At 52.0% G+C, this 15149-nt stretch overlaps 7 protein-coding genes across 8 annotated transcripts; 5 read left to right on the top strand and 2 right to left on the bottom strand.

The window, feature by feature from the left end:
* Window positions 1-16: 16 nt before the first annotated feature.
* Window positions 17-4151, bottom strand: PV05_09664 (uncharacterized protein). The gene is made up of 2 exons (XM_013456015.1): window positions 1480-4151; window positions 17-1433 (listed from the first exon to the last, which is right to left on the bottom strand). Exons 1-2 carry the CDS (start codon window positions 4039-4041, stop codon window positions 339-341), a joined length of 3657 nt encoding a protein of 1218 aa, XP_013311469.1. The 5' UTR covers window positions 4042-4151; the 3' UTR covers window positions 17-338.
* Window positions 4152-4281: 130 nt separating this feature from the next.
* Window positions 4282-6030, top strand: PV05_09663 (uncharacterized protein). The gene is made up of 2 exons (XM_013456014.1): window positions 4282-4459; window positions 4505-6030. Exons 1-2 carry the CDS (start codon window positions 4396-4398, stop codon window positions 5986-5988), a joined length of 1548 nt encoding a protein of 515 aa, XP_013311468.1. The 5' UTR covers window positions 4282-4395; the 3' UTR covers window positions 5989-6030.
* A 303-nt stretch (window positions 6031-6333) lies between these two features.
* Window positions 6334-8829, top strand: PV05_09662. 2 transcript variants are annotated; one of them, XM_013456012.1, is made up of 3 exons: window positions 6334-6514; window positions 6613-6841; window positions 6888-8829. In XM_013456012.1, exons 2-3 carry the CDS (start codon window positions 6724-6726, stop codon window positions 8036-8038), a joined length of 1269 nt encoding a protein of 422 aa, XP_013311466.1. In that variant the 5' UTR covers window positions 6334-6514; window positions 6613-6723; the 3' UTR covers window positions 8039-8829. The 2 variants fall into 2 exon arrangements, with proteins under 2 accessions (XP_013311466.1, XP_013311467.1); XM_013456013.1 differs by having other exon boundaries at window positions 6334-6841.
* Window positions 8830-9260: 431 nt separating this feature from the next.
* PV05_09661 (uncharacterized protein) lies at window positions 9261-11139 on the top strand (the record flags this gene model as incomplete). The annotated part of the gene is made up of 5 exons (XM_013456011.1): window positions 9261-9670; window positions 9743-10051; window positions 10158-10712; window positions 10778-10865; window positions 10916-11139. Coding segments are annotated over 5 exons (1530 nt in total), but the record flags the coding sequence as incomplete, so codon positions are not given.
* PV05_09660 (uncharacterized protein) lies at window positions 11068-12214 on the bottom strand. The gene has a single exon (XM_013456010.1). It carries the CDS (start codon window positions 12132-12134, stop codon window positions 11307-11309), a length of 828 nt encoding a protein of 275 aa, XP_013311464.1. The 5' UTR covers window positions 12135-12214; the 3' UTR covers window positions 11068-11306.
* Window positions 12215-12462: 248 nt separating this feature from the next.
* Window positions 12463-13955, top strand: PV05_09659 (uncharacterized protein; the record flags this gene model as incomplete). Its single annotated transcript, XM_013456009.1, has 2 exons — window positions 12463-12571; window positions 12637-13955. 2 exons carry the CDS (start codon window positions 12463-12465, stop codon window positions 13953-13955), a joined length of 1428 nt encoding a protein of 475 aa, XP_013311463.1.
* Window positions 13956-14194: 239 nt separating this feature from the next.
* On the top strand, window positions 14195-14972 carry PV05_09658 (uncharacterized protein; the record flags this gene model as incomplete). Its single annotated transcript, XM_013456008.1, has 2 exons — window positions 14195-14308; window positions 14361-14972. 2 exons carry the CDS (start codon window positions 14195-14197, stop codon window positions 14970-14972), a joined length of 726 nt encoding a protein of 241 aa, XP_013311462.1.
* Window positions 14973-15149: the final 177 nt, after the last annotated feature.

The raw sequence follows: 15149 nt of genomic DNA, 5'->3' as shown, positions 1-15149 counted from the left end.
TCAAAGGTAGTCTGAATATCAGCCAAAGGCAATATATTTCTAGCCTACCTAAGGTAAGGTAAGGTAAGGTACTACTACAAAGCCGCATTAACATCAGTCGCTTCGGAATCGATCTAACGCACGCCTCCATCCTCGTTATGATACCTGTACCAACAGACGAAACTCACATACAGAAGGGGTATCTCGTAGCAATCCAACCCGATTCGACTCAATCTGAACCCAAACCCAACCAAATGAAAACCAAAACAGCACACCCATACTTCATACCCTGTCGTGGGAGACTCGGGCTTACTCGAGTTGCTCAAAGCTCAAAGATGGAGACTCGAGACCTTCCTCCATTACTCAGGCGGACTGCTCCTCAACCTCCTCCCACCGCCTGCAGGTCCAATTGACTGACTGAAATTCTCCACTCCGCCACCCATGCCCATGCCCATCCCCGTTCCAGCAACGGTACTCTTCGCCCGTCCCAACTTCCTCGCTGTGGGCAACTTGCTCTCAACGACCGCGTTCGTAGTCGCATGTCTCTTAAGCGGCGGCTGTCCCGTCCCAGAGCCTAAACTCTTACTAAAGTCCAGCAGCACGGGTCGTTCTTTTTCTTTACCTTCACTCGCACCATTAGCAAGCGCAGGCGCCGAAGAACTCGAAGGTGGTCGGCCAATAAGGTTGATGTCTATTTCTTTCAGGCCCAGACCCGGCTTTGACTGTGATTGTGATTGTTCGAGTGATACAGCCAGGATTGTTCCTTGGCTCTGCGGGAACGTGGCTTGTTGTTGGCTCGTGGAGGAGCCAACGTCGTTGAAGACCTTCGTCTTACTCGGACTTGCTGCCTTGCTGGGGGAGCCGCCGACAGCACCGAAGCCTTGTCCCTTTCTAGGGGACGTTTGTTTGCGGGGCGAGCGGCCTGGTGTTTTCGCGGACGGTGTCTTCGATGCTACATACGGATCAGGTAGGCCTCGTAACCTCGCGACGATGGATTCGTGACTTTCTGTTCGTGGGAGAGTGATCGGATAGTTCCAGTCTCGCTTTTGGGGGGTCTCGCCCGTCGGTATATATTCTGCGAATGCGGATCTTGATACCTCTGATCTCAAGTCTTGCAGATGCGGGCGAATGTCGTCTTCCAGAGCATTGAAGAGTTCTGCTCCGTCTGAGTGCGAGCTGGTCTCCTGCTCGAAATTTTCTAGCTTAGTCTTGTGCTCGTTCGAGCCTTTCTCAAGCTCGACGAAGGCCCCACGGGCGTCAGACGCCATCTTGTCCAGGCTCTGGATCCGCTGGGTGTGGTTGGTGTCGTTCTGAGATCGTGCTCTGGTCACGAAGTCATCCAAAGCGGCCATTTGAGTCGCCATCTGAGCGAGCTGCGCATCGACGATCTTTGTGGTGTCTTCTTGTATCGCCTTTGTGGATTTCTGTATCGCCGAATTCCGCGTGTTGATTGCCTGTTCATGATTAGCGAAACGTTGTGAAAGGTCCGTGAGTACATACCGTCCAGTCTCCTTTCATCCTGGTCTTGACATCCTCTCTAGCTTTGACCACGTTGGTCATCAACTTCGTATCATCCTGGGCCCATCTGTCCATTCCATCACGATAGCTCTTGTCAGCATCCTCGAAATGTTCAACTGCCTCAACAAGACTAGTCTGAGTCTTAATCAGACCGTCAGATAATCTTTCCTGCTGCCGCTGAGATGAGGAATCAATGAGTTGGAAGATATGCTCCTTCAACTTTTCCTTCTCTTCCTCGGCGATTCTTCTTTCATCATCGCGGATCGCCTGAAGCTGAGTTGAAGTGGCCAATTGTGCTTCGATGTTTGCTCGATTGGCCTCCTGGAGCGTAAATCTCAATGTATCCGCCTCCTCCCGCTGAGCGGAGAGCTCCTTCGTGAGCTCATCAAACATCGTCTTGACATCTTTCCCAAGACCACTGTAAGATGTGTGCAGCTGAGTGTGGAAATATTCAAGTTCTAAGATCACTTCCGCAGAGATTTTGCCTGCTGCTTGAGACAATCCCTGGAGACCTTCGCCAACTTTGTCCTTGACGGTTTCACGCAGCTCTTTGATCTCTTCAAGCACGGAATTCATGTCATCCCGTGCCTTAGACGACTGATTGTCGATCGCTCGACAAGCCTGCTCAATTTCTGATCCTTTTGACAGGGCCAGCTGTGCCGAGCTCGTCAGATGCGCTTTTTGCGCCGCAAGAAATGCCTCGACACGCTCTTTGCTGGCTCGGATCATCTCAGCGTAAGTATTCTGAAAGTTCTCTATTCGGGCATCCAGAAGGTCCGAAACCGTAGTGATCCGTCCAATCGAGGCCATCCATGACTCATGATTCTGGATGTGAAGGTCAGACCGCCGCCTCAGTTTTGCGTGGAGACCATTGATGTCTCCCACGGTTCTCCCCATGGACGAAACCAGTTCTGTTCCAATGCCGAACAGTTCCTCTTCTGTTGCTTCGTGTGCTTGTCGGAGTACGGTCTCTTCGAGGAGGTTTCGCTCGGTATCGGCAAGCACTGCTTCAGTTTTTACGAGGACATCTTTGGCGCTTTCCAGCGTCGAGCGTGTTGCTTCATTGTCTCGCTTGAGCATTGTGAAATTGTTGGTCAAACTGAACAATTCCTGGACCTTATTGCGCAGATTGACTTCCATCGTCTCGATGCGTGCCTTTTGCTCCTCACTAAGGATCCTTCTGGACTCGCTCTCAACGGTGATCTCCTCGTATTGATCATTCGTCAGGTACACGCCATTGCGCTGTCGAGTGGCAATCAATTCGCTCTTCAGCTTTTCAATCTCATTGGTGAACTCCTTAAGTAATGTTTTCTTCGAGATCGTCGAGTTGACTTGTGGTTTGTTTCGAATGTTCTTTGCTCTGAAAGCATAGTCGAGTGTGGATATTGTCTCTTCGAGATTACTCTTTGCCGGGGATACTGTCGCAATGATACATGTCTTCGTCCTGCCACCCAATGAATCTTGGAGCAATCTTGTGAGTTTGGATTCCCGATAGGGAATGTGTGCGCTCTTGTCCACGAGAGCATTGATCACTCTTCCAAGCGTTAGCAAGCTCTTATTGATCAATCCGGCTTCCGCAGCTCTCTTGTTTTCTGCTCCACTTCTTTGGATATTTTCACTGCCTGCCAGGTCGACGAGATTGAGTTTTCCAGCACAGATGAAATCGTCACCAGTCTCGTTCGGCTTCTTGACGTAGGTTGTGATGGTAAAAACAGTATGGCTTCGGGAGCTGAGATCGTTGCACTTCGTAGCGGCGACTTGCCGTCTGTGGCTGCCTCTTTGGAGCAGCTTGATGCCTGCTGCTGCGCTGTTGATGTGCGATTCCTCCATTCCCTGCACGACTGTCGCAGAGTGGCTCTTCTTGTTGGCATCATCGTAGATTTTGAGCTTGACAGTATCATCGAGCGATAATAGATCCCGCAACTCTTCATTATACAACTCGATGAACGAGCACTTGACTGAGCACTCCAGTTCATCTGCTTCCAATCTCTGAAACAACGAATAGAGTACCCTTGGGATAATACCAGCCGCGTCAGAGAGGAGTCCATATGTATCAGTCATATCGCCCGACATGGTATATGTCTTGCCTGTGCCTGTTTGGCCGTACGCAAAGATTGTACAATTGAAACCAGTAAGCATCTCGTTTAGTATCGGTGCCACCACATCTTCATAAATGATTGTCTGATCAGCTGCAGGGGAAAAGACCTTGTCGAAATGGTATGTCTTATTACTGATCGCATTGGGTCCCATCGACAATTCCACCGTCTTGCCTCTAACACCTGTAGTTGACACCACGACCCCGCTGTTTTCTCGCACTTCTCGCTCGCTGCGGCCGCGACATCGCACCACCACATGGATGTTGGTCTCTTCGCCATGGTCTTGGTCAAAATCTCTCTCCTTCCTCTTTGTGCCCACGTTCGACGTGACTGATTCTGCTGGGGAGGGCGCGCGGCCCGTCATCGAGCCATGTTGAGTTGCATGTGGACGGGGAGGAGGGCGCATCGAACTTCGACTCGAAAAGGTAGGTCGCTGTGGCCCTACCATGATGGTGGTGGCGAGCGATACGTGGTAACTTCGACAGCTACCGTGCGACGCAGAAGGTAGAAGGGCATTTGCGAGTGAAAATAGTGAAATGCAGGGCTCGTGGGCTGAATGATCGCAGGACAGGGAATACCCTGGTCGGAAAACGGATGGCCTAAATGGGAAGAGAAATAAACAAAGGCGTGATTATATAATACAGCCTCGTCAGCCTCGGACAGCCCCTCTGATTCGTCACATGCCAACCTCAGTCCTTGTGATCAAACAATACGGTCATCTTGGAACAAACGCCTGCAATTGTTACTTCAGCGCTAACAGCTTTCTGACTTCTGCTCGTCGGCACGATATGTCATCGCCATCATGAACGAATCACCGCTCAAGCCGGCTCTTCAGGTCCAGCCAGAACGAGGAATAGGCTGGATAAGTATGCATCGTTCGTTGCGCCTCTTACTTGTGCTGACTTCTCTAGCCCTTGGTGCATCGCTTCACAGTATTATTTCGCGGTTGAAGGCATATCCGCAAACTTATCCCAATATCGATCTATCATACTCGGCTTCAGAGCCGATTACCGAGCCTGCTATTCTGAACCTCCCTTACAATGGGTTGAGGCTCCGATTCGATGGTCCAGATCAGAGACTACGACTGATTGAGGTGTTGGACTTCTCCATGACTGCACTGGTCTACAAAAACACAGACCTGGTGCGCCGTACCAAGACTTCGGATGGGAGCAATCAAGACGAAGCATCCATCCCCCTTGGACCTACGTTTCGACACATCTACAGTCGGCTCTTTGGGCCTACTTATGCCGGAGAATACCTGCCTCCCGAACAAGGCCGCTCGTCCGGGACATATATTCTATCATATCCGGGGCTAGCATTCACCTTTCCGATCAAGCATCAGTCTTGGTCGGATAAAATTGACTTTGTCTCGATACTCTCTTCGAATGCGACAGGTCCAGCAATTTCGATGGCTATCTTCTCCGGGTCTTCATGGACAGAAGCACGATCAAATCTCTATACGAGACCTCCGACCTATCCAAGACTGTCATCGCTTGTTGGTAAATCGAATGAGAGCATTGCTGACGAAGTCGAAGAGGTGAGGGTGCTAGGAGGCGGGAGGCTCGAAATGGTGCGAAGAAACATGCCATTGTTCTCCCTCACTTTGAGTGAAACCACTCCTCAAGATCTAGTGGCCGACTTAGGCCCTCCCGATGCGATATACCGTAAGCATGACCGGCGTATCTCTATTCATGCCACCGGTAATCCTTCCAACCGCCGGCTACCGAGCATGTCGCCAGGACTTGACCCGCAAGCGCACGACACTGATCAATCGTCGGTGCAGAGCTACACCGAGGACTCTGACATTGAGCCAGAGATGGAGGACCGGACAAGTGGCTCTAGCGACGAGTGCTTTTACAATTATTTTCACCATGGATTCGACATCCTCATATCTTCTCCAACCTCAAGATCGCTGCCCTTCCCGGGAAGCTCAACCACTGAGCCATCAAGATCGTCAAGCGCCCAGCTTGTGGCGACCAAAATATTTTTGCATGGAAACATCCCAGGGTCGTTTTCGTTTAACCGCCACCGGAGAAGCCGTTGGGTGATACGAATCCCAAGAGACGGTCAAGAATCAGCCCTGAGTTCTGAGATGACATTTTCGGAGATATCATCGACTCTTAAGCAGATCTGGCATGACACATACAAGAGCGAAGAGGAGGAGAAGCAAATGCAGCGAGGCATGGTCTTGAACCGAGGGTGGGAACAGAGCCCGGAGAGTTCAGTAGAGCTCTTGGGTGACCTAGAAGAGAGTCCGACCCGAGAAAAGGCTGGCGATGCAGACACATCAGAGGTGACAGGAGGTGGCATGAGTAATACGGAGTTGTTTGGCTTCCCTGGAATGTTGTTCGAAGTGCTCAAGAACGGTACCGTCAGTTGTTTGACAGTGTTTTGAGAAGCAAGCAAAAGGACAATCAATGTATTATGCACGATCCCCAAATGATGCCATCAAATGTCCTTTGCGTACCGTAAGCAGCCATGGTGACCCTAAGGCATCAATAAGGCCGGCAAAAAATGGCGGAGCAGGATAGGTAGCGCCTTGCGAGGCGTCGTGGTGCATGGCTTGGTTCTCCAAGGCGAGAGGCCGCCCGCATTATTTGGCCCTTACGGCGGCGGCTATGGTAGTCAGGCATACCTGGGAGAGAGGGATGATGAGGACCTTGCAGTGGGTAGTGGGCGGCTGCGGTCTATTAGCTAGATCCAGCCTCCTCCTCCTCCATCCACACTCTGATTTCCACCACACAACACAAACTTGCTCTTACATCTCTGCCGATGAAGAGCATTGTTTTCCCGACAAACTGTATTGTAAATGTCGCCGCATATGCTTGAGGTCGCCTGCTCAAAGCAAACGACCTTCATCTATTTCTAGCGAAAATGCGCACCTATTTTTACAATTACCAACGTCGGAATCATCACTCTGGGTACTGCGCTCTGTCTTAACCACCATGCCTGATCTATCATATTCCTCACTGCGCATGTCCCTTCTGTACCTCCGCTGACACGTCATGAGAAAACGCAGTCGTAGCGCTTAGCTATTGTGCCTTCCTCATCCTGCGTGGATGAAAATTTTCAAGAATCAACACAGCATACACCAACCCGACTCGATCTTATTCGACGCTGCGACCACAAAATGGCAAAACACAACGTCATCCGTTGTCTCGTGGACGACACAGCCCTGACCAGAAATATTGCAGAGATCGAGAGCTGGGTGGCACAAGGCAAGATCTGTCTCGTGGTGCCTCTGTACAGTATGACAATGTCCGTTTCGGTTTGCGATCGAGCTAACCACCCCAGCAATTGGCCGTCTCCATGTCCTCAAGCGAGACTCGTCTCAGATCGGGATGAACGCTCGTAAAGCCGTCAAATTCCTTGACCGTAGCACCTCCTCGCGGGGCGATCTCTCCTACGAGCCAGTGTCCCTGCAAGGACCTGATGAAGAATATCCGACTTGGGCCGAGGTAGAGGCACACTACTTGAATGAGGAATTAAAAACAGCTGGAAGAACTGAGGAGACATTCACAATTCCAGCTATGAATCAGAAAGAAGGAACCGAGACAGAAAACCCACCCAGTGAGACTACCGAAGCTGCGGGTGCACTTTCGAAAATGCTGTTGGACAAGCTCAATTTCGCAAGAGAGCCTACAACGACGTCGCCAGCATCAACCCCGCCGCTTTCTCCGGCTTCGTCAGGACCGCAAAGTTCCAAGACCAGTCCCGAGGTCAAGTCTGCCACCATGATCACCCACGACCAGACGCCTGTCCCTCCTTCACTGAAGCCATTGCTCAACCCGGTGGTATGGTACCTGAACGAGAGGGAGGCAACTCAACGTGAAAGCCTAATCTTCCTGACCAATTCGCCTGATACCATGCATCTGGCGCGTGACTTTGGCATCCCGACCAAGAATACCCATCAACTGAGAAGTGCTTTAGGCATTCATGACGAACCACCACAACCACAGGACAGCAACAAGACTGATTCGGTGAAGAATACACCACCTCCACAGGCAAAAACCCTGTTCAGCTACCACGACATCGAAAGCGACGACGAAGAGGTTGTATTCAAGCCCAGAGGCCGAGGTTCGAGCCGCGGAGGACAATCTACTCGTGGCGCTGCGACAGTCAATGGAAAAGGCAAGGGCGTCATCGCACGCTCTCCACGGACATCTTTCAGTACCCATCCGCCACAAGCACAAAAGAAACCCCAAATTCCTGTCGACGAGATCGATCCGGACTCATTCGACCGCGGTAGTTTTGGAAGAGGCAGTACTTCGCTCGCTAACGTTGGCGGTAGTGCTCCCAATACGATCTCCAGCAGCGGCCGCGGAGGAGTGTACCGTGGCAACCAGGGCCCCGTCGCAAGTCGTGGAGGAAGCTTCTCTCGTGGATACGGTCGTGGCTTTGAGCGTGGCTCGACCCGCGGAAGAGGTCGGTTGTTCGTGCCTTGACTTCAAGTGTCACTGTCATGAGATTACTCGATCTGTGACAGCACGACAAACAACGAAACTACTGGCATATGCCATTCCAACCGCAACAGTGCATCAAGACTTGACGGTCTTTGAACCGCTTGAAGGGCTTTAGAGCTCTGCGGACAATATTCAGTCCTTGAACAGGCTCGATCGATCACACATTTTGCGAAACACGACAACCCTTGAACTAGCGTTCTGAAGGCGTCGGTTACCTATTGTGGCACACTATGCATCTTTGTCCTGCAATTCTTTTGCAGAGATGGCTTGACAGGTGGACGGCTTGTAATGAAGCGGAATATGGGTTCTCGAGGAGACTCGAGAATGGGCGCAGAGGCGACGGAAAGCGTGATGAATGCTTTTAGGTGCAGACTGAGGAAAATGTCCATCGGACGCTCGGCGGTTCTGCCTTCTTGTCTTCGGGCACGTTACCACTCCTTCGCCGAGCCAGCATGGAGGTTCATTTTCAGTCAAAGTTGTCCCAGTCCAGTTGGGACTCAGATGGCCTGACTTGTCCAGAACCTTCTGAAAGTCGTTTCCAGAGTATTTGCAGGTCTATCACGGCCGATCTGCAGTGACCCCGGAAATCGGGACAGAAGGGCCGTACTTGTTCTCACGCTGGCCAGTCCATTCGTTGAGTATTGTTTTTCTCACATGCAATGAAATGTTATTGGATACTCGTGCTTCCTGATTGGGTTCGGCACCTACGGAGTATACGAGCTTCATTCCCTTTGTAATCGACAATGCCCGGCTGACTAACTCTTCTTCTTTCGTGTTGTGAAACCTGCCTTCTTTGGCTCCCCAGCGACTCCTATCGACTACGGTGATGGAGAATGTCATCTCGCACCAATATACGGAGTATATCTCCACTAGATCCCTCAAGGGATTCGAGGTTGCCACTCGCAGCTCTTCCATTCTGTGAAATCTGCTCATATCAAACACATCAAGGCAGCCTAGAAACGTGCAACAACATCCACGTCCTCTCCGTGGCTTCATAGTCTCCATCCGTGGATTACAGTCGGCGCCGACATTTCGGTAAGGGATTCGTACAAGCCTAGGTGGAGATATTGTTTTTTCCTCGTCCTGAATTAGAGACCTGCTTCACTGTCTATACTTTACTTGGACACCGCGGAGAAGGGTGTGAAACTGTGACACATATGAACCCGACTCCCCCGCAGTCAGTGTGCTGATGCTGCGAAACCAGGCTTGCGCCATCCCGATGCCTCGACGAGTGCAAGTGCCAACTGCAAGGCCGGCACTCGCACGAATCGTCACGAATTGTGCCGATGCCTTGACAACGTCCTTGACGAAAGGCAGTGGGGACCATGGGGATCTCACGACCTGGTGTCCAGATCTAGGAGCCGACTACGATCGCTCGTCGACTACAAGTACCACATCCACGGCAGGAGCTTCGAAATCTGCTAGTACATACAAAGACGGTGTGATGCGCGATCGGCATGGGCAAGAGCATGGCGAGCGGCAGATTCTAGCGGATATCACGAATGCGACGGGAATGACCTTCACCGACAGCGAACGTGGACGTGGAACTGAACGGCAAGGTCGCGATGAACGAGAAAGAGGCTGGCGAAAGTTCGTCAAGTATTTCAGTCCTTCGTACGTCCTGTCCTGCCTGTCGACCGTCACCCCGTTGCTGCTGATCACTAGGCTGATGTCGTTCTTGTTTAGTTGGTTCACCGTGACAATGGGCACGGGCATCGTGTCCATCCTGCTGAACCAGTTCCCCTACCAGGTACGCTGGCTGTACTGGCTGTCCGTCATCGTCTTCGTGCTCAATCTCGTACTGTTCATCTTCTTTCTCCTCGTCTCAATCTTGCGCGGTATCATGTGGTCTGAGACGTGGAGCATGGCCACGGACCGTCCGAAGCAGAGACTGTTCATCGGATGCATCCCGACGACCATGTCTACGATCGTCAATATGATGGTCTTGGTGTGCGTGCCTGCTTGGGGAGAGTGGGTGGTATACACGGCTTGGGGGTGCGTATTCCTGCCACACATACACCGTCATTACCTTGGCCATCAACCTTGACGGTGCAAGTCACTTGGGGGTTGGGTCTTGGATTGTACTGACCTGGGCGTGCAGATTGTGGATGGCCGATGCCGCGCTATCACTTATTTGCGCGCTGTACCTCCCCTTCATACTCATCAAGCGAGCCGATGAGACGCCTCTTTCGGCATATACCGCACTGCAATTGTTTCCGATCATCGCGTGTGTTGTGGCATCAGCGTCGGCGGCCGTCATGAGCAGTGTCATACCGCGACCTGAACAGGCTCTCGCGACGCTCGTGATCGGGTATGTGCTGTGGTCCCTTGGCTTCCCAACGGCATTGTTCATTATGGTGGTATATTTCCAGCGGCTGGCGATCCATAAGCTCCCACCCAAGGAAGTCATTGTATCCTGCTTCATGCCGCTGGGACCGCTGGGCATGGGCGGCTTTGCGATACTTAGGCTCGGCAGTGTGGCGATGAAGGTGTTTCCGCAGACGGAGACGATTCATCCCTTGGCTGGTGATCTGGCGTACAATCTGGGCGTGTTTTTGTGCCTGATCTTCTGGGGGTTTACGTTGTTGTGGCTGTTCCTGGCCGTCGCAACGATCCATCATTGCAAGCATTTTCCGTTCAACATGGGTTGGTGGGGGTGAGTATTCTAGCTAACAAAACTCGCTGTGTTCGCAACGAGCTCCAAGAACTGACTCGGCGCAGATTCACCTTTCCCATCGGTACCTTTGCCTTGTCGAGTATTGCCCTTGCGCAGGAGCTACCGTCGAGATTCTTCAGGGTCATTGGAGCGGTATGATATACAACTGTGGAAAGTTTGGAATCGAAACTGACTCTGAACAGATAACGTCAGTCTGCGTGTTCTTGTTGTGGCTTCTGGTAGCTGGTGCCACGTGTAGGGACCTCATAACGGGTGGAAAGAAGCTGTTCAATGCGCTGCCTGATCCGAAGCATCGTGTTAATGAAGGGCCTGTGGAAACAGTTGGCGACGTCCCTGGCAAGAATGCATGAATGAGGGCGATTTCGAAAACATTGGGGTTGCAACTAGTTCTCTTCTTGTTGGCAATGTGTAGATCCCGCGGGCTGGCGGATCGCTATACTAGATGGTTGTCCGCCGTACTCTACATTCAAGAACTCCCTCTGCCTGCCTGTCCTCGGTACACAATCTCAAGGGGTATAAGTAGGGAAACGTTTCGTAAAGTGGCAGCAATCCTCCAGGCGCGTTCACCGAATACTAATCGTCTACGCCAGTCCCTGTTCCTGCACCACCAGCCTGACCTTCCCCGGTCGGGGTTGCTTCCATCACTTGCCTGATATCCTCGAGCCTTCGTTGGAATCGCTCAATCATCTCTTCCATGCTCTCCTTCTCAGCAGTTGCAGGGACACCGCCTGGTGTATTTCCCCTCCCCTCGATGCGTAGCATGAGTGCGTCGTCCTCGCCTTCTCCAATTGTCGGCGCGGTGGTGATACTCGACCGCAGGACTTGCCAGTCTGAACTGAAACTTTGTGCGGATACCACTTCATAGGTAGGAGCTGTAGGTCCCGAATCTTGTGCTTGTGCCTGGAATCGCGGATGCACATCGAGAACGAGATAGTGTTCCCTTCCACCGGCAATCGGTGGTGGAAGTCGTGGGTCCTCGTGATGCTGCCCGCTCGCACGCTGTGACGGGTCTAGGGCTTCCAGACTTCGACATGCCGCTTCCGCGATGATGTCCGAGTCATCGTCAGCAAAGATATAGTGGACTGTGGGATGATGGTGTTCGTTGGTCACGCTGTCCTCGATCAAAGTGAAGAAAGGTTGAAACGATGTTATTGTAATTGCTTCCGCCTCCGCCTCTGCCTGGGTCGCACAGTGCTCTGATTCATCACCGCCCTCGACCACGGCATGCTCGGAGTACTCGATGGATGGAGGCTGACGAGGAGACTGATGCGAGGCTACGATGGGGTCGTCTTCGAAGTGCGGAGATGGTAGAAGGCTGCGTGTCTGGGGACCGCTGGTACGCCGTAAGGAGGACTTTGACGGCGATGATGAGTGCGTGGGAACTTGACGGGGCTGGGACATGTCCAGAATCGAAGAGGTGCGTGGCTACATCGTGATAGCCATGGTTGCGGTTGATGGGAAGTGTAGACTTTGTTGGGCGCATGCGAGGCAAACAGATTGACCGGAGCCTCGTCGGACCTGAGATTAGATAAGATCATGCTTGCGTCTGTCACGTGAGCAGCTTACAAAGCGACAAGGCTGATCTCGGATCGAAAATCGCATGACGAGAACAAATGCTTAGATATTATTCTTTTGACTCACCACCGACACTCCTCTTCCCCGTGCTTTAAGACCCGGTCTGCCCTCAGCTTCTGTCTCAGGGCTTAGTTTTGCGGTGCTACGGCCAACGATGGAGGGGAAGAAAGTCGTGGTGGTCGGTGCAGGGCCTGTTGGTTCCCTCGCAGCACTTTATGCCTCGAAACGAGGAGCGGATGTGGAAATCTACGAACTACGCGGTGGTGAGGCTTTCTTTCTTCCCTGGTACAAATGGCGACTTGCTTCTAACATCGTTTGACTCTTTCAGACCTGCGGAACGCGGAGACAACGCCTCTCAATTTCACCAAATCCATCAACCTTGCTCTTTCCGAACGAGGCATCAATGCACTTCGCTCAGCTGAAGTTCCCGAACTCCTGCAGGCCGTCCTGGCACAAACCATTCCAATGCATGGCCGGATGATCCATACTCGCTCGCCAACAGGAGCTCTGTCAGAGCAATCTCAACTGTATGATGTCCATGGCCGTTTTCAACGTTCCGTCGATCGTGGCGGCCTCAACAAGGTCCTGCTCGACCATCTGGGTTCTTTGCCCAACGTCAAATTCTTCTTTCAGCACAAAATGACTGGTGCAGACTTTCGCAAGAAGAAGGGCTGGTTCGAGCTCTCCGACAAGTCCGGCTCCTCAGACCGGGCCAAAGAGATTGAAGTCGACTTCGACCTCCTCATTGGCGCTGACGGTGCTCATTCGGCCACTCGGTACCATATGATGAAGTTTGCCCGTACGGACTATCACCAAGAATATATCGACTGTTTATGGTGCGAGTTCACAATGCCTGCCACTAAATCCGGGGACTTCGCTATCTCTCCTAATCATCTCCATATTTGGCCGGCTGGTAGTTTCATGTTCATTGCCCTTCCCAACCTCGACAAGTCCTTTGTATGCACATTCTTTGGGCCAGTCGACTTATTCGTCAGACTCGAGAAAGCGCCAGATACCGAGCTGGTCCAGACTTTCGACAAGTACTTCCCAGGTGTCTCCAATTACATCCAACCCGATGACTTGGTGGCACAATTTAAGAGAAACCCGCACCTACCGCTCATCAACATCAAATGCTCGCCACATCACTTCAGCGACAGTGTCGTCATTGTTGGCGATGCTGCCAACGCAATGGTTCCCTTCTATGGTCAAGGCATGAATGCTGGTATGGAATCTGTCCGAGTGTTGTTCTCTCAACTAGATGAATATCCAAACACTGCCGAGGCACTCACCAAATACACCGACCAACGGACGAAGGACGCTCACACCATTGCCGACCTTGCTTTGGGCAACTACGCCGAAATGCGACATTCAGTAACTTCCCCCTTATACAAGTGGCGCAAATATATCGAGGAGACCCTCGACAAATACTTCCCAAGCCTAGGCTGGGCCACTCAGTATTCGAGAGTAAGCTTCAGCAACCTGAGATACAGCGAGGTGGTCCAGCACTCAAAGAGCCAGAAGCAGATACTCACCTTCTTACTGCTTGCGGTCACTGTTACTGCCGCCGTTGGGCCCGCTGCGGCTGTATGGGCCTATCTCCTTCGATTCAGAATGTCGAAGCACTTCCTCTCAGGGTTGCGGAGGTGAAACCTCTCACCCTCACTTTACCCTGACCTGTCGAGAGCACATGCTCCGCAGACATTCACTGGAACGATGCCTATGGTCGATCTGCGTCCTCGACCTCACCTCACTTCTCCTCTCCTCTCCTCCTCTTCTCAACTCACCTCACATTTCCTCTTCACCGACTTACCTCATCCCCTCTCTGCTCAACAATCTACACTATCGTTCACTACCACCGTCATTAGAGCTTCACGGCTATGGCAATCATGGCTCGATTCTATCATCCATCAGTCCATCACCTGAGATCCAGACTTGTACACTACACCGCCAAAGCTCCTTGCTACAAACGACGAAACATGTCTTTCAAAGTTCCCTCTTCTGTCAGTCATCACTCAATGCGCCTCCAGGAGTAGACAAACTGATATCTTCCAGATCCTCACCACAGCCCGTCGCCGCGCTAGGAAGTGTCAGTACCGCCGAAAGAACGCAGCAGCCTATGACGCGGCCAAGCCGACGATCATGCAGTTACCTAATGAGGTGCTGTTCATGGTATTCGAGCTGCTCGATGTGCCCTCGCGCGTCTGCCTTGGCCTCACAAGCAAGGTGTTCGCCCAGATGACCAGATGCGTCGATACAGCCTGCAACGACCAACCCTCTGTGGTGAAGTTCCACCAAAAGTGCACTGTGCTTCCGTGTACCTACACTCACCACATCTCCGACAGAAGAATCATGCTCTTGCAGCTAAAATCTTGGATGCCGTACGGCTATCGTCTCTGCTGGGTCTGCCTCAAATACACCAAAGTCGGTTGCTCGGAATGGCACTGCACCACTCAGGTGAAGTTCAATGGCCACGACGGTCTGAACGTCCATGCCATTCAACAAGCCGGCATGGACAAACTGTACGCTCATTGGAAATGCATTCGATCCGGCCACGCTCTCGCTAAATGGTCCCGGATCACTCCAGGAGCATCCGGCGGCTTCACTCGGCTCAGAGGCAGTGACAGTCCTCCGACAGATGGCTATGTCTATGATGCGGGCCACTAAACCCTCGTGTCTTATGCTCTCCATTCTCGAGTGAATACGCGAGACGGTCAGGGACGATAACGATAGGTGAGACGATTGAAATGTGAGAAGATTGGGGAAAGCAATGATTGTGACAGAGATTGGACTGTGATCATTAAGGCATGGACATGGGGCTGCAGAACAAACACTGAGCGGCTT

This window comes from Exophiala xenobiotica (genome assembly GCF_000835505.1).
Source record: "Exophiala xenobiotica strain CBS 118157 unplaced genomic scaffold supercont1.6, whole genome shotgun sequence".
NCBI lineage: Eukaryota > Fungi > Ascomycota > Eurotiomycetes > Chaetothyriales > Herpotrichiellaceae > Exophiala > Exophiala xenobiotica.
This window is presented reverse-complemented; position numbering and strand designations above follow the sequence as displayed.

What these genes read in the sequence shown, in the direction of transcription:
- PV05_09660 (XM_013456010.1), bottom strand. Translation starts at nt 12,134, where the DNA reads ATGTCCCAGCCCCGTCAAGTTCCCACGCACTCATCATCGCCGTCAAAG.
- PV05_09662 (XM_013456012.1), top strand. Translation starts at nt 6,724, where the DNA reads ATGGCAAAACACAACGTCATCCGTTGTCTCGTGGACGACACAGCCCTG. An exon ending in TCTCGTGGTGCCTCTGTACA is followed by an intron (nt 6,842 to 6,887) that starts GTATGACAATGT and finishes TAACCACCCCAG; the next exon opens with CAATTGGCCGTCTCCATGTC.
- PV05_09664 (XM_013456015.1), bottom strand. Translation starts at nt 4,041, where the DNA reads ATGGTAGGGCCACAGCGACCTACCTTTTCGAGTCGAAGTTCGATGCGC. An exon ending in GGATGAAAGGAGACTGGACG is followed by an intron (nt 1,434 to 1,479) that starts GTATGTACTCAC and finishes AATCATGAACAG; the next exon opens with GCAATCAACACGCGGAATTC.
- PV05_09663 (XM_013456014.1), top strand. Translation starts at nt 4,396, where the DNA reads ATGAACGAATCACCGCTCAAGCCGGCTCTTCAGGTCCAGCCAGAACGA. An exon ending in ACGAGGAATAGGCTGGATAA is followed by an intron (nt 4,460 to 4,504) that starts GTATGCATCGTT and finishes TGACTTCTCTAG; the next exon opens with CCCTTGGTGCATCGCTTCAC.